Source organism: Ambystoma mexicanum, chromosome 4p (genome assembly GCF_040938575.1).
Source record: "Ambystoma mexicanum isolate Mex_15411 chromosome 4p, UKY_AmexF1_1, whole genome shotgun sequence".
Classification (NCBI taxonomy): domain Eukaryota; kingdom Metazoa; phylum Chordata; class Amphibia; order Caudata; family Ambystomatidae; genus Ambystoma; species Ambystoma mexicanum.
The window spans coordinates 520718258-520744487 of NC_090927.1; the positions used below are offsets into that span (position 1 = coordinate 520718258).

Below are 26230 nucleotides of genomic sequence, written 5' to 3' on the forward strand. Positions count from 1 at the left end.
GCCGATGAATGTGGGGGCACTAAGGCAGACATAGAAACATCAACTGAGACACTTAGGGCAGAAATGGAGAGAGGTACAGAGACACTAAGGGCACAAATGGAGAGTAGCACCGAGAGCCTGAGAGTCCAAATGGAGAGAAGCACCGAGAGCCTGAGGGGGGAACTGCATGCGACGTCCAAAGACGTATGTGCCGAACTTGCCGCAGTGCGCCGTGTGCTCACTGAGCTCTCGCAAACCCTTAGGGACATGCATGGACGTGAGCAGGCAGAGACATCATCCGTTGCAAGTTCCGTCCAGGGCAGCCCCCAACGTAGATCTGGGAGGAACCTGCGCTCCACAGGCAGGGGTGCCCCTGATACCCGCAGAGGGGGCTTGCAATAGCGACAGCCCACTGACAATGAGCATCTTTGGACACTGGTGTTCGGGGGGGAGGTAGGAGGGTGGAGGGGGTGTGTTGGGCTCACTTGGGTGGCGGGTCGATAGGGTGTTCAACATGATATCACATATGCCATAAACAGTGCACGATCAACCAATGAGATGTGTGGACATTGATCTTTGTGTACTAGGCCATCATAGGCGTACAGTCCATATTGTGCATGTACCAGACACACACAGTGCCACGAGTCCCGTGTCCATGTATCAGCCACCAGGCGTGAGTGCTAGAAGCATGCATCAATGAGATGCTGACGAATGTCACGGGCCTCCGGTGCCTCGCAGACTCCTTGAGGTGCTGCCACATCCCCACCCTCATCATGACCATCATCAGGTGCTTGCAGTTCTGCGTCAGGGGGCATGGGCACATTTCTACGTACGCACATGTTGTGGAGCATGACACATGCCATGACCATCTTTGCAACCTTCTCATGGCGGTACAGGAGTGCCCCGCCAGACCTGCTGAGGCAGCGGAAACGGGTCTTCAGTAAGCCGAATGCCTGTTCAATGACTACACGGGTACGTGAGTGGGCATGGTTGTAGTCCTCCTCATGCTGGTCCCGTGGGTTCCGGACTGGTGTGAGGAGCCATCTCTTCAGTGGATACCCAGCATCACCTGTATGTGGACGAGAAACGTATGATGTGGAATGCCATTGCTACGTACGCACACCCCCCCCCCTTCCTGCCAGGTCATTGCCGCATCAGATACCCCACATCATCATGCATGAAATGAGACTCACCGAGTAGCCAGGATCTGTTCCCTGCATGTCGCTCCAGGTAGCGTGGTATAGTAGAGTTCCTCAAGACCATGGAATCATGGGTTGATCCAGGGAATCTGGCACAACAATGTGTAATGATCCTGTTGGAGTCACACACCATTTGTACATTCAGGGAATGAAATTGTTTTCGGTTGCGGTACTGGGCCTCCATGGCATGTGGGACGACCAATTCCACATGGGTGCAGTCGATGGCACCAATGCAACCCGGTATGCCGGCAAGTGCATGGAATCCCACTTTTGTGTTGGTAATTTCCTGCTCCGAGCGTGGTAGAGAGATGTAGTCGTCTGCGTGCTTCAGGAGGGCATCGAGCACTTGCAATAGTGTCCGTGAGAACAGTGGCTGAGAAATGCCATGCAACTGTCCGACTGTGTGCTGGTAGGTGCCTGTGGCCAGGAAGTGGAGTACAGACACCGCCTTCAGTAGGGGTGGGATGGCGGTTGGGCTATCTATCATGCTGACAAGGTCAGCCTGTGTCATGTCCACAATGGCGGCTATGGTGTCCCGGTCCAAACGGTAGAGGGTGTGGATCTGCTCATCAGTGAGGTTGAACGGATGTGCTCGGAGGCGTGGGATTGCGGGCTGCCTGCGTGGTGGTAGTGGCTGTGCTGGCGGCCCTTGCTGGCCCTGCCTTGGCCTCCTCCTCCTCCTGCGTCTCCTCCGTGCGGCCGGTTGTAGTTGGTGTTCGTCTTCTTCTTGGAGTTGGAGTACTTGCAGTGCTATCAGGTCCCCCAGGGCCAACATCGCGAGTCCTGCCGGTAGCATTTCGGAGTGGGTGTGGTTGTGGGAGGAGACTGGGTGTGCAATTTATGTGTTTTCAGGCTGTATGGCCTCCACCTGTGGTGATTCATTCCACCTGTGCAAACTGCTCTCCCCTTTGGCCGAGCACGTCCCGCACACAACGCTGCAATTCGAGTAATGGCATCTTGCTATTGCAATCATGTATTTGTACCCGACGGCCGTGTAACATTGGTTGATATGTTCATTCTGCTGTGGTCCCATTGTTTCACATACTATCTGTGCAGTCGCGAACAGACTTGTGAAGGGTCAGTGGAACGTAGTACTCGAGTAACGGTGGGCCCTCATGCATCACTGTACCGAGTTGCAACGACGGGCGGGGCGTCCCATTTGTGGGTGAAGGCAGTTGCCATTTTCACACACAGCCGCACTAGATGGATTAATTAGTGATTTCAAACGGCCACAGATGCCTCTTCGACGTGATGTTGCAAATGAGGAATTCAAAGGGCGGCGCTTTCGGTTTTCAGCTAGCGGTGAGGAGATGCCCACAGGTCTGACTGCAAATATAACGTTCTATTGTTCAATGTCCTTGAGACAGGGGCCATGGCGAGGGTGCAATGATTGATATGAATAGTTTGGGATGCGCAATAGCGACGTGGGCGATGAGGCCGGACGTTCCCAAATACATGTTACTTCACAACACTGGAATTACGGGCTGGGGCACAGTGGATTTTGCAGGCTGCATAACGCACAGACTCAATGGAAATTTCACATGTTATGTGAGTATGGAAACAGGCGTTTTCATTACGGGATGAGGGAATGATGAATGGATGCATGGGCAGGTGATTTGATACAGAGTTTGCCATGTACAGGGCTTCTTGGAATGTATCCGCCTCCCCTGCGCTATGTGATGCAGGGCTGCCATAGGGGGACCATCGTCTATGTGGCCTTGTTGAGCCCTCCCTGTCTCGACGCGCCTTCAGCCACTTGTGTCCATGCACGTTAACATTCCCATCTGATGGATTCTGTTTTGACAGACGCATGCACAGGTACACTCGTTTGTGATGGTGTTTACACCTCGATATAGATGGTTATGAGTCGCAAGTGGTTTTGGGGTGGTGATGATCCTTTGGAGTGGGCTAGCATGCATATGGCTGTGGATTTAGTGTGATCATTGAAGTGAGTTGTTCGGATGTAGTTCTGATTGCCATTCTGTTCTTTTTCTTTTCTTTTGGTTGACAGGTATCTCCTCCCCTTTTGCCACTGCCATCTGTATGCCACTCCTGCAGATGGCTTTTACTCCCGACACCTGCTGCTTCGTGTTAATCAGTGGAGCAGCATTACGATCTTATGGGACGATCGCCAATGGGCCACATGCCCTTACGCAGTACTGGTGGCTCGGAGCAACATTTCGGCCTTTCAGCTGGACTAGTGCCTCCCCATTGGGACGGCCCTGCGGTTCTGTGCGCTTCCATGTTGCCTTTTCGTACGTGGATGTGGCTCTGTGTACCATGATGGAACAGGGCGTCACACATGTAGTGGCTGGTCATTTCTTGCGGATGCAGCCCACAATGGTGAAATGTGTTTTGGAGTTCATGGCCTAATGGCTGTATGGGCTTGGTGATTTTGTTGTGCATTAAATTTCTATTCTGATTTGGCCCGTGTAGCGTTCTTCTTTGCAAGTGATGTGGCATATTCCTATTTGGGGAGCGATGTATTGGGAGGAGATCTGCATTGGGTTCCAGCTTCGGAGTCTAGTTGCGTGGTACTGTACTGGGCGCGTTTGCCTACGAAGCCCAGTGAGGTCAGGGATGGGGGCTGCCAATATGACTGTTTGAATGTTGTCATGCTCAGGGGCGGGGGATTGGGTTTTGTGTAACAGATGCCGGTCAGCCAGGTGGACTGGTGGAATGATGTGATTTTCGGAATATTGCTGGTCACAGGTGCCTGTGTTTGCGTGCGTTTCGGGGGGGGGGATTGTGGTCATGTCCATTGGATTGGCTTCTGTATTCGTGCCATCTGTGCCCTGCTGCTCCCATTGGCCCCTCTTGTGTTTCTTTTGTTCGTTGGTATGCATGGGTGACTTGTACATTTCACTGGTTGTTGTGACTTCATTGCACCTACGGGGAGTTGTACTTTGTGGGCAGGGAGCGGTGTACAGGCACTCAGTGGGGCCGTTTACGGGTGATTCGCGATGCCGTACTTCTCACCATGGCGGAATGGTACATTCCGCCATGCTTGATGGCGTTAGGTACATGTCCGCTAGGGTCGGAATTAGCGTACCCTTGCGCCATGGTGGTATTTACGGTTTGGCATGGCGCGCGCGTGCTTGGTGCAGTTGGCGTTGGCGTTCACTACGGTGTCGCTAATGGCTTCGTACTTTGCGGTGACGGGTCATAGTCGCACCGAGCGCTATTCGATGGCGGTATTGCATTTCCGCCATCGTTTTCCGATTTCCGCCAGGGTCGTAATGAGGGCCAGTGCCTTTGGAAAGTGCAAAGCTGTGCTTCAGAAATAATGGCACAAGAAAAGTTGGAGAGAATCAGAACTGTGGTAGAATCTTTGATGTACCAGGAATGATACTTGGAACAGCAGTAATCATGTATCACTATTAGGCTTGTGGATCCAAAGCATATATGAGGCTATCCAAGGATTGGGGAGGATGATGCTCATTGGTGAATGTTCATGTTCCAGCGTTGGTAATTCCGAAAAGTGACTTAAACCTTGACAGTTGCCCAACAGCAGATGCTCACCAGAGGAAGAAGAGATCTGTGGAGCTGATGAGACGAATGAAGAGAGAGAACTATTTCTCAGCAAAATCTATAGAGGCTTTTGATGCTATTCCTTATGAGCACAGACTATTTTGCCAGACAGCTTCATTATTTTCGTTGATCTTCATGCCGAGTGTCCAGGTTGGAGCAAATACCAAATGGCTGCAGATTACCAGATGGGAATTGCTCCAGACAATCAATACTAACATAAAGGGATTCAATGCTATCCGAGAAGAGTTGAGAGACTTACGACTGATGACTCTCCAGAACAGATATGTCTTAGACATGATCACAGCTATGGATGGAGGTGTTTGTGCAAAAATCGGAGAATCATGTTGCACATTCATACCTTCTAATGATGACGAGAATGGAACTTTGACGGAGGCCATCGGTGTGCTGACAAAACTCCACTGCCAGATGATCGATGAAGTGGAAGACATTATTAATGACAGCTGGTTTGGATCACTTTTCCCTTGGGTTCCCCAATGGATGGCAGACATTTTTAAATTTCTTGGAGCTCTGATACTAATGATATTGCTTGGATTTTGTGTGATTAAGATAGTCATCTCCCAATGCAATAAAACAGCCAAGGAAGCCATAGGGATGAAGATTATGATCGATGTTGAACCAGGATGGAATGCAAAAGACTTGACAGATGAAGAAATCAGAGACTTTGTGAAGGCTAGTATCCATGCACCTGAGGGGACAAAATTCCTGTATCCAAAGAATCATAAGAAGTACGTGATGAGAGGGATCTATTGTAGTCCAAATGGACAATGCAGTCTCATGACAAGGAACAAAGATGAGCAGGTGAATTCAACAGGATTTCTTCAGACCAAGATATCTGGATGTGAAGGATAATGAGAGAGTGGTCGATAAATTGGCCTGAGGGGGGAGTGTAGAGGAGGAGCCAAATACTCCCACCTCAACCACATCACCTATATTGCCTATATGTTGGGAGCTGGATGTGAAAATCGTGCAGCACCAGTGAAGATACCGATATCTAAGAGAATCCTGGAGGCAAGGTTCCCATTGAGAAAACCATACTTGCATACAAAGAAATATGATGGCCGTTTGAATGAAATCCCGGAAGAAGCAGAGCAAATGAATGGTCTAGATGAATGGTGACGTCATGCAGAGCTGAGCTGACGTGCCTAGAAATGATGCAGAGAAGAGAGAATGCAGATATTGTATACGGCATCAAGAAAGTATCAAGGATAAGTGACATCTTGGATCAAGGTGTAGAATCTTATGCCATAAAATGGATGAAGATATCAAGTCAGTCTACAGGTGTACAGACGCAAAAGAAACACAAGCAGATGAAGTATTCTTGAGGCTAGCTTTAAGTGAATAAATTGCGGCATGCGCCAATATATACATATATGCATAAAGTCTAAACAATGGATGTTTCCACTACATGCTATAGCAGAATTGGACTAAAAAAGAAAGGCCTCTTTTCAGTGTGTCGCAGTAAGAAAACACATGAATTAAAAGTGAATCTCGAAAAGACGAGGCTGGATGAGCCATGAAGCCAAGCCAAGAAGCCAAGGTCTTATCAGGATGAAGTTAATTAGCATTGGATACAAATCGTAGGAAAGAACAAAACTCCTGTTCAAAAGAAACAAACAACAAGGAAGATGTCAGAAGTCTATTAAAACATAGGCCCTCATTCCGAGTTTGGAGGTAAGTTCCATTCATTACCGGCATGGCGCAAATAGCGAGTCCGAGCTGGCAATAGACCACAAAAAGCACACTATTACGATTTTGCGGGCACAAGCTTTGTGCCATGCCGGTAATGGACGTAGCAACATGCCTCAAAAGGGCCTGAAAAAACCCCTACCAGCATGAACCACACCGTAGACAACACTACCGCCATAGAGCAACGCGGCATTAGCGGTGACTGTAAATAGCGGCCACCGTTATCTACGGTCACCGGTAAATTGCGGAACTGGAAATAGCGTCATCGCACAGGAACGGGAAGGAGCACGGTGGCCATCTTTAAAAATACAATCCATTGCCATCCTCACCAGGCAGGACTCCTGGCACACTGTTGAACTACCGGAAAGCAAATACCACTACCGAGGAATGCCCAAAGCGCCAAAGAAGGGAGCTGCCCACCTCCGAAAGGAACGGTTCAGCCCAGATGAGCTGCAAATGCTTGTGGATACCCTCCACGAGCATGCTGGGGCTGTTTTCAGCAGCAACATGCGGAGGGAGGCGGTGGTGAAAAAAAAAGAAATATGGGCACCAGAAGGTGAGCACTGTGGGCAACACCCCCGTACCATAAAGGATTGCCGCAAAACTTGGGATGACATGCGGCTGAGGGTGTGGAGCGTCCTCTCTGCGAACAGAAACCAGGCATTAGAGACTGGAGGAGGCCCAAGTTCTCCAATGAAACTCATGCCGTGGGAGGAGACATGTGCAGACATGGCCCAGTCAGGCAACTCACCAAGCAGCCAGGCACGTCGTCCAGCATGTCGCTCCATGTAGCGTGGTAGCATGGCGTTCCACAGGACCAAAGAGTCATGAGTTGATCCTGGATATCGGGCACAGCAATGTGTGATGATCTTGCTGGTGTTGCATACCATCTGCACGTTGATGGAGTGGTATTGCTTGCGGTTGTGATACACCACCTCCATGGCATGCGGGATCACCAACTCCACGTGGGTGCAGTCGAGGGCACCTACACAATTTGGCATGCCTGCCAGTGCATGTAAGACAACTTTTGTATCGAATATCACCTGGGGAGTCCGTGGTAGGGATATGTAGTCCCTTGTGTGCTTGAGGAGGGCATCCAGCACTTGGTTCAGTATCCGGGAAAATAAGGGTTGTGATATGCCATGCATGTGCCCCACTGTGTGCTGGTAGGTTCCTGTGGCAAGGAAGTGGAGCACAGACACTACCTTCAGTAGAGGGGGGATGGCGGTGCGTATTTCTATGAGTCTCACTATGTTGTTGTGTATCAGGTCCACAATGGTGTCACGGTCAAGCTGGTACAGGTTGTGGATCTGCTCAGGTGTTAGGTTGAAGGGGGTGGCTCTGGTGCGAGGGATTGGGGGCTGCCAGCGTGGTAACGGTGGCTGCACTGGTGGGGCATGCTGGGCCTGTCTCTCCCTGCTTCTCCTCCTGTGTCTCCTCTGTGGTGGGGGCTGTTGTTGTTGCTGTTGTTGTTGGCTTGCAAGCAGGGCCTCCAGCTCCAGTAATGCTACTACTATTGGTATCATCTTGGTGTGGGAGGGGGTGTGGTGTGTGGGTGTGCTCCTTTTGTACTGAGCCAGACTCCATTGCTTCCACCTGCGCTGATTGTGTGCACCTGTGGCTCTTGGAAACACTGCTCAGGGTTTTTAACACCTGGTCGGCGATGCCGGTATTTACACCAAGCCGGTAAGCACATTTTCGGCCTTCAGGGGGCCGTTATTTGCATGTCCGCATTACTTGTGATCTTCTCCGATTTACGGCATGCCGCTAATGCCGGCATGGTGTGTTGCGCGCTCGTGGCATGACCGCTATTTACGGTATCGTACTTTACGGTGCCGTAAATAGTGGTCTGGTTGGTCAGAATAGCCTGTAGCAGTAAGCGATGCCGGTAAACCTTTACCGGCATCGTTTTTCCCTTACCTACAACCTCGGAATGACCCCCATTGAAAGCTCAAAATCATGGTCTTCAGTCACGTGGAAGGATGAAGTTGGACGAGCAAGGTGTTCACACCTACGCATGAGGGCAGAGCATGCCTTCACTCCCCTGATTCTCCACAGTACGCAACAAACTCAATGCCGAGCTTCAAAGCCATATTACGAGCAGACCACTGAGGTGATGATGGATTGATATGTTAATTGGTGGGAAGCTGGGATTAAGACAAGCTCATCAGCACCTGGAAGTCCAATGTGCGTGCTGCTAGACGTAGATGGAAAAGTAATGACAAAGGTTATAGTGCTAACCAATTGTAGGGGATCGCATAAATAAGGGTCCTATAGTTTGTGTAGCCAATGGGACGTTGTGTATTTAGTGATGTTCATAGTGGCCATTTTGAGGGGAGGGCTTAGTTGCCTCACCTGAATTTAAGCAACCTATCACGTTCACTCACTATCCCATACTAGTTTAGATCATATACTTAGATGCTCGCTAAGAGCCTATTACAGTTGCTGTTAGGGTTTTGTAGTTTGCCACATAGGATGACGTTGGTAGTGACGCAGGTCAACATCAATGATGACAAGTTTTTGAAATATAAACTCAGTTTTATATGAATCTCGTTGAGTAAGAGGATTGAACAAATTTGTTGATGTTCGTTGTGCTCCCTGATTTAGACAATTGCAAATAAAACAGTTATCCTTTTTACTAATTAATTGAGTCATTTTGATTCTTTTTTTTTAAATAACATGTTTTATTGGTTATTTTAAAACATACATACAACATACCAACATTTTCCCCCCCACCCTCCATCCCCTGGTCACCGGGTTGGTCCATCAATCTGCTTGTGTCTTGCCACTCTGTGCATCACTTTCCAGTACCGTGTTACTTGCTGAGTACCGTGTTGTGTCCTGCGCCCTCCCCCACCCCTTCCTTCTTCCACCCCCAATGCTGGCAGTCCTCAGGTCACACATGTTTCCCATTTTCCCCAAATTTTCATGGCCTTTGCTGGGCACCCCCATGCTGTATATACTCTGTGTTCTTTCGCCGCGCAGATGTCCATTTCGTTTGACCATTGAGCCACTGTTGGGCACTCCGGGGCTCCCCATTTCTGCGCTATGTCACGCTTTATCAGGCCCATTGCTATGGAGAGAAAAATACCCTCCCATTTGTTTGCAGTGTTCTCATCTGGGGCCCCCAGTAACATTATTACAGGCTGTAATGCTATCGTGCGACCCAGCGTCCTTCCTAAAATTTGAGAGCATTGTGTCCAGAAGGTCTTGATTTTGGGGCTTCCCCAGAGGAGATGGATGAATGTGCCTTCCTCCCCCCGGCATCTCAAGCAGTTGGGATCCGTTGCCCTTCCCCAACCGAAAAGGGCCACTCGGGGGTAGGATACCCTATAGAGTATCTTGAGCTGAATCAGTCTTATTCTGGAGTCTATTGCAATTTTGCGTGGGTGCATGAGAACCTGGATCCAGTCCTCAGGTTTAATGGCCCCAACATCCCGTTCCCATCTGGCTTTGAGGCTGACCAGTTCCGGGGTAGCGAATGCATTAATGGCCTTATATTATTATTATTATTATCTTTATTGTTTTTGGTTTATACAAACCTTTACAAAATGAATTCTTTTCATAATACAATCGAATATTATAAAAGTTTACAAAAAAATACAATACACTACACTTTTTAAAACACATTTGTCTAATACAATTCCGGATCAACAATTCATTTTAAACAGCTAAAAACAGACAATACATATTAAAACTCTTAGAGCCTAGTACTTCTTAGTATTTATAATAATTATGCCAAGTAACTAAGACATTATTAGTAATCTGAGACTTCAACTCAATGTTTCTTAAAAGCTTCCTAAGTATTTAAACACTTAGACAGTCTTTATCAAATTCATGTTAATTCACAGATAATTCTCAAAAATTCATTAATCCGTATTTTTAAAACCGTCGAATTACCATGAAGCATTTCGAACCACAAGTTGTATCTATTTACATTCGATGTGTCATGGACAAACATTGCAAAGTATTCTATTCTTTGTGTCAGTAAAGCGGGACAGACCAACAGCAAGTGCATTAATGATTCATTGACCCTGGTACCAGCACAGTGTCTGCAGGATTTCTTTGCCACATTCCTGCACCTTATATTCTGAATTTCATGAGTATTTAAGACGTTAAAACGAAATCTCATGAATTGATTTCTATATACTCTGGATGGATATTTTACTAGATATTTCTCAGGATAAGGTTTCCATTTCCAGAATGATATAGCTTGTGAATATAGCGAAGAGTTTAAAATTACCACATTGTTCTCCAGCCAGTCTGAGGCTTTTAATAATTCTTTCACTTTAAGAGGATTCCTTTTTAGAATTTCTAATGTGAGGCCTAAGTCACTTAGAATTTTCACACAATCTCTTTTTAACTCACAAATGAAATCCCCAAGCGTGTCAACTCCCAAGAAGTAATACAATGTGTTATCCTCAGACATCATACACTTACGTAGTAAAGATAATTTTTTCCAATGTACTGTACACTTTAAGGAGGACAAACCTAACTCATAACGTAGGAGTTCCATGGGCAAACATTTCGGTAGATACCTTAAAACCTTTCGCCACACTTGTGCTTCAACTGTTTTCAGATAAAATACCAGTTCTTCAGAGTAAAACTCAAGACCGTATGTCAATCGTGGAATAGCTTTCGATCGATAAAACAGAATACAAGGCATCATTGTGAATCTGCCATATCTTCTCTCCACAGCTGATATCTCATTGGCAATAGCAGAGGCTTTTATACGGAGATGACTTTTTATAAAGCCTAACGAGTAAGGTGATGTGTATATATAACCCAAATATTTTAGCATTCATTTGTTTTTTAATTTTAGACCACCACATAAAATCGAAAAAGAATCTTGTTTTATATTTTTCACACCTGTGTAAAATATTATTGTTATATTAGGGTTTATCAGTAACTTTCTATTCAAAATGAATTTCTCAAATGCTATAATCAACCTTTGCAGACCCACCTTAGTACCGTCAAACAACAAAAAGTCATCCGCATATGCGATCCAGTTCAATCTTATTTTGCCCAATTTAGGTGAAACTAAACCACCGTCATCTAAAAAGCTCCCTGCTTTTGAAACATAAAGATTGAACAGTGTTGCTGCCAATCTGCAACCTTGTTTTAGACCATTATGGGTAGAAATTTGATCAGATAATAGGCCACTATTGTTAAGTCTCACCCTAAGCACAGTGTTCGAATACAGAGCTATTATAACATCTAGCAAATTTTTTTCAATACCAAGATCAAGTAAGGTTGTCCAAAGGGTTTTCCTGTCTACCATGTCAAAAGCCAAGGATAAATCCATGGATGCTAAATATAATGGCGGCTTGTCTTTCATTCTAGCCATACTCAACAAATTTGCTACAATTGATCCATCCATGTCTGTGCCCATCCCTTCTCTAAAGCCTATTTGTTTTATGTCTAATATGTTCATATTTTTTATCCATAGATTCAACTCATCCAAAACAATTGCTGCAAAAATCTTAGATTCTACATCTGTTAACGTGATTGGCCGGTAATTCAGGGGACTTAGGCGGTTACCCTTTTTGTATATCAATATTACATATGACAGCTTCCAAGATTTAGGAATATTCCTCTCATATATAATGGAACTAAACAAACAATTCAATAAACCTGCCCATAGTGTTACACTGTTTTTCATTGTAATGTAGGAAAGATTATTAGGACCGGGGGTGCATGTAGACTTAACTTTGTTTATGTGCCTGGAGATGTTGTTTAATGATATGTTCAGCGACCACAGCTGGCCATTAATGTGTTGGGTTAAGAATAGGGTGTCTGATTGTTGGTACAACTTCTCAAAGTGGTCTACCCAAATGTGCCCAGCAATTGGATTTGTTGTCAGTTGTTGCTGAGACACTTCAGTTCCATTAATTATAGACCATATGTTCCTAGAGTTGCCATGATCTAGGGCATTAATCATCGTTTCCCCATCCTTTTGTGCCATATATGCTCTGTAAGACAGTAACCAGTTTTTATATTTCTGCTTGATCTGTTTTGTTTTACAGATCAATTCTATCTGATTTGATGTTTCCTTTTTTGCTATACGCAGTTCTTTCCTTAACAAAGCCTTCCTATTTTGTACTTCAATATCAAATACATGTAGACATTTTTTATTGAGTATTTGCGAAGATGATTTTATGATATTGCCTTTTGCCAGCATATGTGCTACATATGTTTTAAAACAGTCTCCTGAGTAAGTTTAAAGTTTCCACTCAATTGACGAAGATAAGTAATCATGTAACATCAGTGTATTTAACTTGGTTATATTTTCAGGGGTCCATTTTACCTTAGTACCAGCAGCATTAACTATGATGTTCCCCATATTTTGCACTACATCTAAATTTACCTTCCTCGAGGGTAAAACTGTAGATAGCAATGCATGGTCACTTTCCAACAGACTAGTCACCTTTAGTGAGCAAGAGTAATCTTGAAAATTGTTGCTTACAAAGATGTAGTCCAATATAAAACTAAGGCCCCGTGCTTGCCAAGTTGGAGTGATATTAAACAGAGACTGCATTCCCCAACTATACATGAAAACCACCCACATACTACCTCTGTACACTTTATTGCAAGCCCCTGAAGCCTCCAAATCTGTAGATGCGATAATCCAGGTTGCATCATCATATTCTATGCTGCAGTCTGCATTCAGATCTCCTGCAAGCAGCAAAGCACCACCTATGTTAGAATCCAACCAATCATGTAGTATTTGATTAAGCATGGCAAATAGCTTTAAAAGCTCTGTGTTTGTATGAGTAGCAGTATTCCAGTAGACATTTAACAACATTATGAAAACATTGCCCTTATCTGTGGCCAATCTAAAAGTACCAACAATTGCACAATCCATAACCTGCTGTTCAGAAACCATCTTTATATTAGTCTCTGAACGATATCCCAATACAAGGCCACCACTAGGACGGCCTTGCAGACCTTTAGATGCCTTCATATTAATTATGCCATAGCCATCCCATAATAAATTGCCTGTAGACCAGGTCTCTTGCAACAAGACAAAGTCATAACACTTTAACATTTCAACAATTTTAGCATTAGCAGTCAAATATGAACATCCCCTAGTGTTCCATGATGCAAGGTTAAAAGCTGTATCTACGCTAAAGTGGATCCTTCATAGATTTCAGCTTATCTATGGATTCCTTGAGAGATAGGGCTAGCCATCTCCATTCTTGCATGTCAGAGAGATGGGATTTGGCTTCCGTCATTACCGGTTTATCACCTTCTTTACCGGTTAAGCACCTAACCTCTTGTGGATAAGTACCTTGATTAGCGTGGTGCTTCATATATCCTTCATTTGAGCCCAAATTTCCGTCAATATTATATGACTCCTGAAATTCCAACACGTCAAATCCTCTTTTTTGAAGGGCACCCGCTTCTTTTAATATAAGTGTTCTGACCAAAGGAGAATTAATTATTAGTCTACATAATCATCTCTCTCTTCGTGGATAAAATCTACAAGTTGAATATCTGAAGAGGTTATTAGGCGTAGTTCATCAATGTCATTAAATAAGCTTAGAATATACTGCCTATTTAAGGACCAGGGTCCCCCATCATCAAAAACATAATAAAGCACCAGACTTGGTTCGTTTGGATACACAGGACGCCTTAAATTATGAGACTCATTTCTCTTGTTCGTATTGACCATATGGGCAGACTCTTGATAGCGTTCCTGTCTACCTTGATACAACCCTATACCTGTGTTTTGGCTTAATATTGGATCAGGCAACCAGTTGTTTCTGCTTACGCCACTTTCCATGATAGGATTATCATATTTACCCTCAGAGGGGCCCACTAAGCTTGGGAATTTTTTTTTTGCTTCGCTTAGTTTATGATTCAGAATATCTTCAATAATGCTACTAACTGCTTCCCTAGATAGATTAGGGTGTGTAATAATGCCTGTATTCTGTTTCACAGATTTGTCCATTTCTAATGTAATAGTTTCAACATTTTTTATCTGGGGAGACTCAGAAAGTTTGTCTTTTACATTGAGATCGGGATACTTTTTCTCCTGCATGCCCTTTTTAGAATTGCCACGTAAAGTGACCCCACTACTTTCATTGTTAATTTGGTAAGCCACTATAGTTTCTTTATCTTGTGCTACTGAGGATAGGGAGCAGGCGGTGGGGGAACAATCCATGAACATGGGAGTATTTGATCTAGATAAGGCATCCGGGTTCTTAAAGATGTCAAAAATGTCTTGAACCCCCCTTTCTAAGGCACGAAGATTACTATCAATCCTGTCAGAAGTAACTTTATTTTTAAGTACCGCTGACAGCTTAGAAGTGCCTTCTGTATACTCTGATTTATCTGGGCTTCGTGTGGCGACCAATGGTAGGGCAGCCAATTTAACTGATAAAACTGATGGAGTTGGTTCTGATATATTATTATTGTCCACCACCTTGTTGGTGTTATTGTTATCTTTCTTGTCTAGCCAAGCCTCACGTATATCAAGAGTTCTCATAAATTTACGAGATGTAGTAGGGCTAGCCTTCGCTTGTTTTGCCTGTTTTTTTCTATTTTTTCTCTCCTTTTTTTTCGAAATTTTTTCAATAAAGGCACCATTATCGTCATCACTAATAATAGTTGCACCTTCAATTACAGTCGCGGGATCATTTAAACCTGTTTTTACAATGTTGGTCTCAATTAATGGCCTTATATAGGATAGTTGTTACCTTGGTGGGGATGTGTTGTGTGAGTAGGTTGCATTCCAGGAGTGTGCAATCTGGTGCATCGGTAAGTGCTTGCCTATAACCATTGAGGGCGTGCATTAGTTGTGTGTAATGGTAGTTTTCTGCTGCTTGGATTCCAAACTTCTGCTGGAGTGTTTCAAGGGGGAGGATGGAGCCATCAGTAACGATATTTCCTATCGTGGTTATTCCCGCCCTCACCCACCCGCTCCAAGCGTTCAGTTTTCATACCTCCGACAACATGTGGTTGTTCCACAGCGGTTGTGCCGTGGTGATCTTGTTCCCCCAACCTATGTGCATGTGAGCCTGCCTCCAGATGATCGCAATGTGGGACGACATCGTTTTGTTGGGGGCCTGGATAGACTATGGTGTAAAGTTTCGAGTGGTGGGGTGTCCTGAACAATAGGTAGTTCCGCTCTAATATGTGGAAGTTTGCGATCCCCGTGGAGGAGGTCATTGACTACATTTAATTGGCTGGCCCAGTAATAGGACCTAAGGTGTGGGACTCCTATACCCCCCTCTCAGATAGATCGTTGCAACGTGGTCAGCGCAATTCGGGGCTGCCCTCCCTTCCATATCAGCTTCCTAAGGAGACGCTCCACTTGGATGAATTCTGAATTTGGTATAGCAAGTGGGGTGTTTTGCAGTATGTAAAGGAAACGTGGAAGTGCCATCATCTTAAAGAAGACCGCTCTGCCCATAAGCGTAAGGGGTAGGAGCATCCAGTGTTGTACATCTCCGGCAATGCGGTCAATTCGTGGGTGTAGGTTGTGAAGCACATAGTCCTATAAAGCCTCCGAGACACATATGCACAGGTAGCGGAAGCCCTCCCTCTCTACTCGGTACGGGGTGTCCCGAGGAATTGCTAGGTCGCCACCTCTTTCTGGGAAGAGGATCGACTTTCCCCAGTTTACTCTGAGGCCACTGAAGCCCCCATAGGCCTTTAGCATTTGGGTTATGATTGGACATGCGTGGACTGGGTTGCTTAGATAAAGTAATAGGTCGTCTGCGTAAAGGGAGAGCTTGTCCTCTCGCCCTTCTGGCCAGTGGAATCTGGACCATGGGGTGACCTGTTGGAGCCATCGGGCCAGTGGTTCTATCTCTAGTGCGAAAAGGAGGGGGGACAGAGGACAGCCCTGTCGGGTGCCTCTGCCCAGCGGGAAGGTCCCAGAGGTCCAGCCGTTCACTCTAACTGTGGCTAATGGGGCCTTGTATAAAAGTTGGACCCAGCTAAGAAAGGCTTTGCCGATGTGAATGCGCCTCATTATTGCCCAGAGACTTGCCCATATCACGAATCAAACGCTTTCTCGAAATCAATTGCGAGTAGCGCAAGCGGTGTATTGAGAGTTGGGGCTCTTTCCAATAGCAGATGTAATCAGCGTAAGTTCATTCTAGTTGATCTTTGCGGCATGAAGCCGCATTGATCTTGATGAACCAGTGAGGATATGACCGGTTGGAGCCTATTGGCCAGTACTTTAGCCAGAATTTTGGCTTCGCTATTAATAAGCGATATCGGCCTATACGATGTGCACTGCTCGGGGGGTTTGTCTTGTTTGGGAATGACCACAATGTTGGCCGTTTGTAGGTCTAGTGGAAGGTTGCCCTGCTCCCTGGCTGCGAGGAACAGGTCGCGGAGGGGGGCGGCCATCTTGTTGCTGCCCCGCTTCTTCCAGGTCTCGGCCGGGAAATCATTTGTGCCCAGTGTTTTCCCGGACTGTAGCTGGGTCATAGCCTCCGCTATTTCGGCTTCGTCCAGTTCCCTATCTAGGTGTGTTCTCTGCACTTCCGACAAGTGCGGGAGCTCGATCTCGTCTAGGAGGGATGAGTCTATAGGGGCTGTTGGGGCTGCATAGATCATGGTATAGAAGTTGGCGAATGCCTCCGCTATCTCTGGGTCTGTTTGGGCAAGCTTATTTTGGCTGTCAGTAACCTGTCTGACGTGTGTGTGCCCTTCCTCACGTCGTTCCAGCCACGCCAATAGTTTGCCCGCCTTGTTGCCCTGCTCATAAATTCTGGTCTTTGACTCCCTATGCGCCTGTCTTGCGTTGTCTAACGCCGTGTTATGGAGGGCAGCTCTCGCTTTCAAGAGGGAGCGATGTGTTTCAGGGGTAGCGTCGGAGATGTATCTAATTTCCCATTTCTCAACCTCATCCTCAGCCTTCATCACTTTTCTATGGTGTTCTCTCCTTTTATTGCACGTCCAGGCCGTCATTTCACCTCTAAGTACTGCCTTATGTGTCTCCCATAGTGTCACTGGGTCCTCTACTGAGCCCGTGTTAAATTCGAAGTATTCGTTAGATTTTTCCGTGATGTGTTCCACGAATTCGGGGAGGCCCAGGTAGTAATTATTTAGCCACCATGTTTTAGGCGGTAGGGGACGTTCCATACGGAGTGTCACTTCCAAGGGAGAGTGATCTGATATGCCACGGGGAAGGAGTTCAGCCGTTCTTACCCTATATGCTTCGGGGGTTGGGAGGAAGAAGTAATCTAGTGTGGATAAGGATGCGTGGGCCCCATAGTGAAAGGAGAATCCTCGGTCTGTAGGGTGGAGTTCTCTCCACACATCACTCAAACCAAGCGCTGACGCAAAGGTCGCCAGCCTCGTGGGCCAGTTTGGGTTCCGATTGCGGATGTGGGACCGGTCTAATTTGTTGCACATAACATCGTTAAAATCCCCTCCCATGATCCATACATCCGATTGTTGTTGCGCCATCAAGGCCGTCGCCTCCCTCAGGAGACCTTCCCCCAACCCTGGTGGGGAATATATTGCTAGAATGGCCACTGACTCCCCCCAGAGTATGCCCCGGAGCATCACGAAACAGCCACAGGGGTTCTGCGCCACAGCAGATTGTTCAAAAGGCAGTCGCTTATGTAAGAGGATCAGGACGCCCCGGGAACCCATTGTGTACCCCGCGTGGTAAGCTAGTCAGTAATTTCTGCTGAAGAATTGACACGTGGAGCTAAGTGGGTCTCGGTTAAGAGGGCTATGCCAGGAGTGCATCTATTAAGGAATTGCATGATCAGCCGTCGTTTTATACTTGTGCCCATGCCATTTACGTTCCAGGTAAGGATTTTAAGGGTCCTGTGACGCTCGTTGGGTATCATTGGGGCTTGTGTATTCCCATTAATGGAATCTACATGGTGCTGTGCGGCCATTGCTGTTTAAGAATCTGGGATATTGTGCCTGGTGGGTGCGTGGTAGATTTGGCCATGGGGACACAGCGTTTGCGCATAGTGTGGGCATGGGCGACAAGCACGGTATGTTTGGTGGCGACTTGATAGACATTGACATGGTGTGACCTCCCGGAAAAAATAACTAACACAAAACACTACCCCCCCACTCCCCATACTCCTCCCCAACATGAAGTATCTGTCGCCCAAACTCTACTAGCTTTTACAACTATATCGCCAGATTAACTAATATGAACTGTTTCCCCCTTTCCCACTGACTTACTACTCCTTTGTGGGTTCGGTGTCTCGAGTCGGGGATGTGGCGTCCGCCGATGGCATGGTGTGTTAATGGCAACCGCATATGGCTCATATGATCCCTTATACAGGGGTGAAGGCAACTCACTGCTACTGTCGCCTCAGGAGGAGTGTTGCATTACAGGTGGTTGCCAGGAGAAGGGTCGGTTCTTGAGTCCATTAGTGGTTAGGTTTGCTCCCGCATCCGACCGGTATTTCCAGTTTTAGGCCGTGCTAGGGATTGGGGTCTACGTCTGGCTCAATTGGGATCTCAGGTATAGATTGCTGGGCTGGTCTTTCTCTCTTCTGTCGGGGTCTTGATCTGCCTCTGCAGTGTTGGTCCTGTCTGGTCCAGGTGCCACCGATGTGGGTCTCCGCCCATTTCCAGGCCTCCTGTGGGTCGGTGAAGTGTACAGTTCTGCCTTCATGTTGGATTTTTAACTGGGCTGGGAACAGCAGCCCATATCTCACGTTCATAGAGTGAAGCTTCCTTTTTAGGTGCTCAAAGAATTGTCTGGCTTTCTGGACTTCGTGGGTATAATCTGGAAAGAAAGCAATTCTGGCTCCATTGAATGTCATTGACCCTTTCGTTCGGGCCATTTGTAGGATGGCATCTCTGTCACGATAATTAAGGAGCCTCGCAATGATTGTACTAGGGGGTGCCCCCAGGACCGGGCGACCCGCGGGCATGCGGTGTGCACGTTCCACTGAGAAAAAGTTTGAGAAGGTCTTTGGCACAAAGAGGTCCGCCAGCCATTCTTCCAGAAAGAGTTCCACACTGGGTCCCTCCGTGCATTCCGGCAGTCCCAGGATGCAAATATTATTGCAGCGGGACCTGCCTTCTCCCTCGGCAACTCGGGCTTCCAGGGCTTTGAGTCTGGTTAATGCTTGTGTAAGCTGTTGGTGCACCCCCCGAGGTCATCCTCCATGCATGAAATTCATTATTCCGCCTTCCCAGTCCGAGACGAGAGTTTCTGGAGGTGATGGCGGAGGAAGGAGAGCTCTGTGGAGATAGTGTCCATTTTCTGTTCCATCGAGGAGCGCGAGCTGGCGATGGCGGCCATTACGTCTTTTAGCGACAGGGCTTCATCTGGCGGAAGGGGGTGTCCCCCTGGGTCCTCAACACTTATTGCTGTAGATGTGCTCGTAGCATATTGGTTCATTGTACTTTGCATCAAGGTTTTCTTGCTCTTTTCTTTGCCCATGATGGTGCTTTGCACGAGTCGTCCGGTGCAGGTTGGAGGAGCACTCCTTCTCGTGGCGTTGTTCGGACGTTTACCAGTGCTTGCAGCGCCTTTGCGGTCGTCGTGTGTGAGCGTATGCTGTGTTTTATCGCAGTTTTGTCACAGAAGCGTTCCCCTCCGGGTGCCTCGGGGCTGTGTATATATCTTAACTTCAGCCTGAGAGTCCCCACGCGGCTCACTCGTTGCTGTCTCTCACTGGTCGTCGGGAGTGGAGATATGGTGCCGAGGGCGTCACTGCCCACGTCAGCCTCACCCACAGGAGTCCCAAGCTGCTCCCTTATTTGCAGGCGATGTCGCGCTGCTCCCAGTGGAGATCTGGCGGTCAAGGGTCGCTATCCGCCTCCGCTTGTCCCCGCTGCGATTCAGCGCATCTTGATGGTGGCCATCTTGATTAGGCCCGGGCAAAGTGTCCGCCAGTTTTCCAACGCAGATAATTTGCGTTCCTCTTCACGGATTCGGCTCTTTTCACCACGAGGCGTTGCCCCGAGGTTCCGACGGCCAGGGATGTCATTTTTAAGCGTTTTCGCTTCCCATATCACAAGATATTGCAGGATATTTCAGGCGGCCACGGGAGCGCCGAAGAATCACGTCTCCATTGCACGCTCACTGGCCACGCCCCCGAGTCATTTTGATTATTGATGTTTGAGTAACTTCTGCATCCCCATCCATCTCCAGGATAATTGCTACTCATCTTAAAGAGCTGACATTATTCAGTTCACCCCAATCACGCAAATGTGCTTATTCCTTAAAAGATATTAGCAGAATAATTAGTTCTTCGGACTGGTCCAGAGTTCAATTAATTTTCGTAAAGAAATTCAGATTCTTAAACTCCGCCATAAGACACGTAGGTGCATTCAAGATTTTTCAAACTCTTGATTTATAGAAAGCCACTCCTTATAGCCACTAGATTATCTTATGATGTACTACCCAATTCTATAGGTACTCATCATGGGAGACCAAGTGTCATTCTCACTTGTTTCCCTTCCAAGGTCTTCAGCCAGTGTGCACACGAAAAAAGCAGGGTTTCTAACCTGTATAAGATATTCAGAGCTACACTTGTGAAATAAAATAATAGGATACCCTTTAGACTGAAGCCTCCCATTTCGGAGATATAACTCCTAATGGTAGACATTAGGGATATAGCTTTCATCATTGTATCTCTAATGATGGAGTCAATATTTCTATTGTCACTCAAAGTTATGCCCAGATATTTAAATAATTTAACAGCTTCTAGCTTATAAATCGGCATATACCAGCTATTAGGGTGCCCCCTTTGTTTCTCAATATACATGATCTTTGTTTTATTATGCGCTACAAGAAAAAAACACGTTTGATCAGCCACCATCAACTTGATAGCCAAGCTCTGGAGAACTAAACTAAATCAACACATCAAGGACCACTTAGATTCAGGAAAATGCTGAAGACCTAATCATTCTTGTGCTCCATGCATGACATGTCAATTATACAGTTGTTAAAAATGCTTCACTTTTAGATAATTTCTAGGTTTGTTTAAGGCATTCAACCAAATAATAATAAAATGCAACAAGGCAGTCAAATAAATGGAGTCACAATGGGTGATCAGTGACTCAAGAGACCTAGCACTGTGTTAAAAAATATGCTCCACAGTTCTTCTCCTTACCCCGGAACTATGGAGAGGAAAATTCTGGAATACTATTTCTTCATTCTAAAATTGATTTACCTTTGTTTCACAGCATATCATATTATGAAGGCATGCTACTTTTTTCCCGTTCACTTAATATATATCATTAGTAATCAATGAACAGATACCTGAATTGGATAGCATGGATATTGATTTTGACATGTCCGCTGGCAGTCATCTGCTCCCATAAATGATACTTTGCTGGTGCTCTGCGGCGTGAATGCAATGTCATGATCAATGTATTGTCCCCATTCAATTATGAGGTGCGAGTACACATCATCTGCAGGGACGTCCCCATTGGACGCCTGAATAAGCTTCCTGGTTACATCTCGGACCTGCCAAACAAACGAGATTATGAGGATCTGTGGAACATGAGGTGTGCACTAACATTTCAGAACATGGCAATGCTGGGTACCTGATAAAAGACTTCTCTGACTTTCGAGGAGGCAATTTTTCTTGTTGTAAAGTTTTAAAAAATGATAACAGGAGCTCTACTCTTTGCAAAAAGTTTGTACGTCAAATCTCTAAAATCGCCAAACGTTGTTTTGCTGAATTGTTTTCAGAGAGTGAACTGCGTAGCCAGTAAAAGTGATATTTTTGCGACGTGCAAAGAACTGTCAGTATAAAATTTAATTATCTGCTGTTTTCCATCGTATTCCTTCAGGGATCTGCCAGAAAGATGGGAACACTCATGGATTTCAATATTTCAGGATGTCACTGGCACGTAAACTGTACATGGAATGATTCACAGACAACCCTCAAAGATATTTTTTGTATTAAAATTCAATGTGTCTGGAGAGATGGACGAATAACCTGCGTTCGTCATTGTGTATCTTCCTCGTTCCCTTGTCAACAGCTGCTTCCTAAGAGTTGATTGATTGCAAACACACTGAACTCTCCCTTAAAGTGGTACATTTGAATGTTGCCATCAAATTCTATTTACTCACCTCAAACTTTTATACGTTCAGTCAAAACGGCAACACTACATTTTCTACCAGTTCTTTGCAATATAATGCAATGGTTCGACAAGGTATACCTTTCTGTGTAATACACCTGGCAATTTAAAAGTTAGGTTCTTTGTGTTCTGAAGTACCCTCCTTTCGGTTTTTCCAGACCTAATCTGACAAACACAGTATCAACCAATCATATATTGTTTTGTTATAGGTCTGGGTGCTGTGTTCGTTCGTTTTTTTATTACAGTTTGTTAAATTATCATGCAGACGTACAACGCATGGATTACTATGGAATTCATCTTGGTTTTGCACCTTCAAAAGACCAGATGGATTCAAAAGGAATCCATGAGTAAACATATCTGCCAAGTGTAATTTGTTGACAGTGGGCCTCATTATGACCCTGGCGGTAGGGGTTTAACAGGGCCGGTAGAGCTGCCGGCCCCGTTAAACCCCTACCGCCTCATTACCAGGTCCGCTCGCGGGATGGTGAAACCAGGCATCCTTACCGGCTCCGGCGAGCGGCCCAGCATGCTAACAACGGGCCGTCATTAACGGGCCCGTTGTTAGCATGCTCCCCATTCCCATTGAGCCCTATGGGGGCTCAATGGGAATGGAGATGTACCGTCCGGGTTCCCTGAATGGGGAAATACCGGGCCCTCCAAGGTCGGAATGGCCCGGTATTTCCTCATTCAGGGAACCCGGACCCAGACCTGCAAATAGCGGCATGGCTACCTCCTTTCTTGTAATGATGTCCAGTGTTTACTGTTTCACAGGACGGAGAGGAAAATGAAAATGTAAAAGCGAGTTTGCCTCAGTGATCGAAGAGAGCGGGAACAGTCGGGTGCGTGTTCCACTATTATTTTTTTCTGTTTACTATTCCTCTACTTTTTACAACCATCTTCACCATTCTGTATTGATGATTTGTCCATTCATGTCACTGTGCAAGTGTAAAGTTGTAATAGGAGCCTTAGATGCTAGTCACTTAGACTATTGCAATGCCCCGGCTGCAACTCCTTGTCACATGTCGCCCTATGCTTACGCCTACCCTCTTCCGTTTCCAGAGCACAGTTCCACTACTTTTTTCAGTACACTTCTACCACTGGTTGGCCTCCACTCGCAAATTTACATTTATTCCTCAGTTGACCCCCTCTGCCCATGCTCGGACTGGCCTACAGGGCAATAGGGCAATGCCCGAATCAAAAACAATAAACAGTAGTGTGGGCCAGTATTTTTGGTCAAAGTGAGGCCCTTCTTGGGTCTAGCTGGGGCAGTTTGGTGTTACTTCATTATGCGGCTAGTAGTTTTGACCAGTGTTACTGAATGAATGTTCTTTTAAATGCACAATTTGCATCACATTTTATCAGAAAACTCCCCAATACGACCCTGCCTCTGCCTCATGAAAAACTAAACGCTGCCTGGAAATACACTTTTCAGGCGGTGTTTACTAATGGATTTCTATGGAATCCACCTGGTTTTGACCAGTTGCAAAACCAAGGCATATCCAAAGGAATCTATTCTTAGGAGGAATGCATATCACTGCAAGAAAATGGGGCATAGAGGTAAATTACAGTGGAACAGGATTACAACTTGCTTTTGCACCCTGATTTACCACTCTGCTCTGTTTAAAATGAGGCTGAAAGATTCCATAGAATGTGGGAAACCGATGCGGACTCCACAGGAATCTGTTCTTTTCACACCTGCATGAAAAGGTCATGCAGGATGACCTGAATCATGGAGGAGGAATGCCCTGCGAATATCTTATTACTATACCTTGCTTTTACATCCTGATAACCCCTGCAGCCATTTAAAACAAAGCTGTTAATCTCTCATGGCAGCCCTTTAGTTTTATAACAGCCAGAAAATCACATGTGGCATAAAACAGAGAGTAGTAGTAGTACAAGGAACAAACGTATTTCTGCCCCTCTCTCTCACTTTTAGGAAAATCTCCCGGAGTGGTATAGCAAGGCACAAATAGCGTTATCCCTTTTTTTTACTCTTTGCTATTCCACTCCTCCAAAGTGCAACATGGCCCCACAACCTGCACTTTTCTTACACCTTCCATTAATGGGTTCTTATAAATCAGCCTTCTTTTTGTAGGTGCCAAATGGAGGCAGATTCCATAGAAATACATTTGTTTAACGCCAGCATGAATATCCCATGCAGGTGTAAATCAACACTATTTTCAAGACGTAGTGAGACAACATGGTGGAGAGCTTCATTTCACTTCATGGCCCTTCTCCACCTTGAAAGCAAATTAATATTTTGCGAGAGGTATATGAAGGCTTAATGCTATAACGCCTTGTTTTTACACATTAATTTCAAGCTCCACCCCATATAAGATCACTCCCAGAAGGGGTTATTTCCAACGCAGTGGGGTACAAATGTAAGGTGTAGAAGCAAGCCATTTACGCCTTACCTTTACAGACCAGTGGATGTGTGTGCCCTTCTAAGGAATAGATGGGGGACAAAGTAATGTTTGCATCTTTGCTTTGTTTTCCTCCTCCTTCTTGGGAGAGCCCCTTGGTTTTACACCTTTGCTTTGCTTTCCTCCTCCTTCTTGGGAGAGCCCCTTGGTTTTACACCTTCATGTGATTTTCATGCAGGCATAAAACTAGTAGATAGGTAAAGGTTATGCCTCACACTTACACCTGGTAAGTGGTAGGTGTATTGCAATGGAATCCATTATAAAACACTGCCAGCAAAGTAATTTGCAGGCAGCTTTTATTTTTTTTAACAAAATGGAGCATTAAAGTGAATAATAAAGGCGGTGTTGGCTTGATTGTCTCTTCACATTTAAACTCTGCTTTGTGAATGATGAAAGCTGTAAGCGGGGGACCCAACAGCATTTAAATGCTAATGTTGGCAATAACCAGTATTTGTTAGGCAGAATCCTATGCAGTTCCCTTAGGGAGCATTACAGAAGATTAAGACTACAGGCATATGCAATAAATCCCCTTTGGTATCAGTCTGTACCACAAAGATTTAGTTGGTAGCTGTGGCTAAACAGTCAGACTTGTCTCAAGAAGGAGATGAGCAGTATTCAGGGTTTACACATTAGGACTACAATACTATGGAACAAGGAAACACTGACCAAAGCTTTGTATCAAAAAGAATATATATATTTATTTTACACACTCTTAAGTTCACACACAAATCATTACCATTAAAGCAAGTTAAAACAGTCATGAAAAGTATGCACAACTCCCTATTTAAATTGTAGACAAGTTTGAGCAAGAGTGAAAACTGAGCAAAACGGCACAGTGTAAACCAAGCAGAAATGCCACTCTAATAATTTCTTTAGAGGGAGGGAAATGACAAGTCATACAGGGTTATACTTCTAAACACACCAGCAACACATCCCAATTAGATTGTGAACAAGTTAGGCAAGGCAATACTTTAGTATAAGCAATACTTTGATGAAAACAGAGCAAAATGGCACTTCCGCAATATAGAAATGGGAAGGAAAGGTGGTTATAAGAGTTTAGGTGCACCAACACATTTCTTAGTGAAAAGCAATCTAGAGAAGGCAGTTGTAACAGATTTAGCCAGAGTCAAGAGGCCTGTGCCAGAGTCAATGGTTCAAGGTAAGTGCCCAGGATCAAACGGTTCTAGTAGCTGCAGTCAAGTCTTTGTTTAACGAATTGAAAAGGCGGTTGCAGATGTAAAAAGATAATGTTAGACGAAAGGGGAGGCCAACCCAGAAGGTAAGTAAAGGATTTAAAACACCTCTAGCAGTACCCAACAAAACGGGAAGCCTGGCGGAACAATGTACCTT

General features: G+C 45.6%; 1 protein-coding gene across 1 annotated transcript in view; it reads right to left on the reverse strand.

Annotated features, from left to right (window-relative positions):
* The window catches only part of TPO (thyroid peroxidase), a 670859-nt gene that overhangs the window by 549887 nt on the left and 94742 nt on the right, over positions 1-26230 (reverse strand). Inside the window, exon 4 of the mRNA XM_069605188.1 lies at positions 21631-21837. Coding sequence (XP_069461289.1) covers positions 21631-21837 — 207 coding nt within the window. The remainder of the gene's footprint in view (positions 1-21630; positions 21838-26230) is intronic.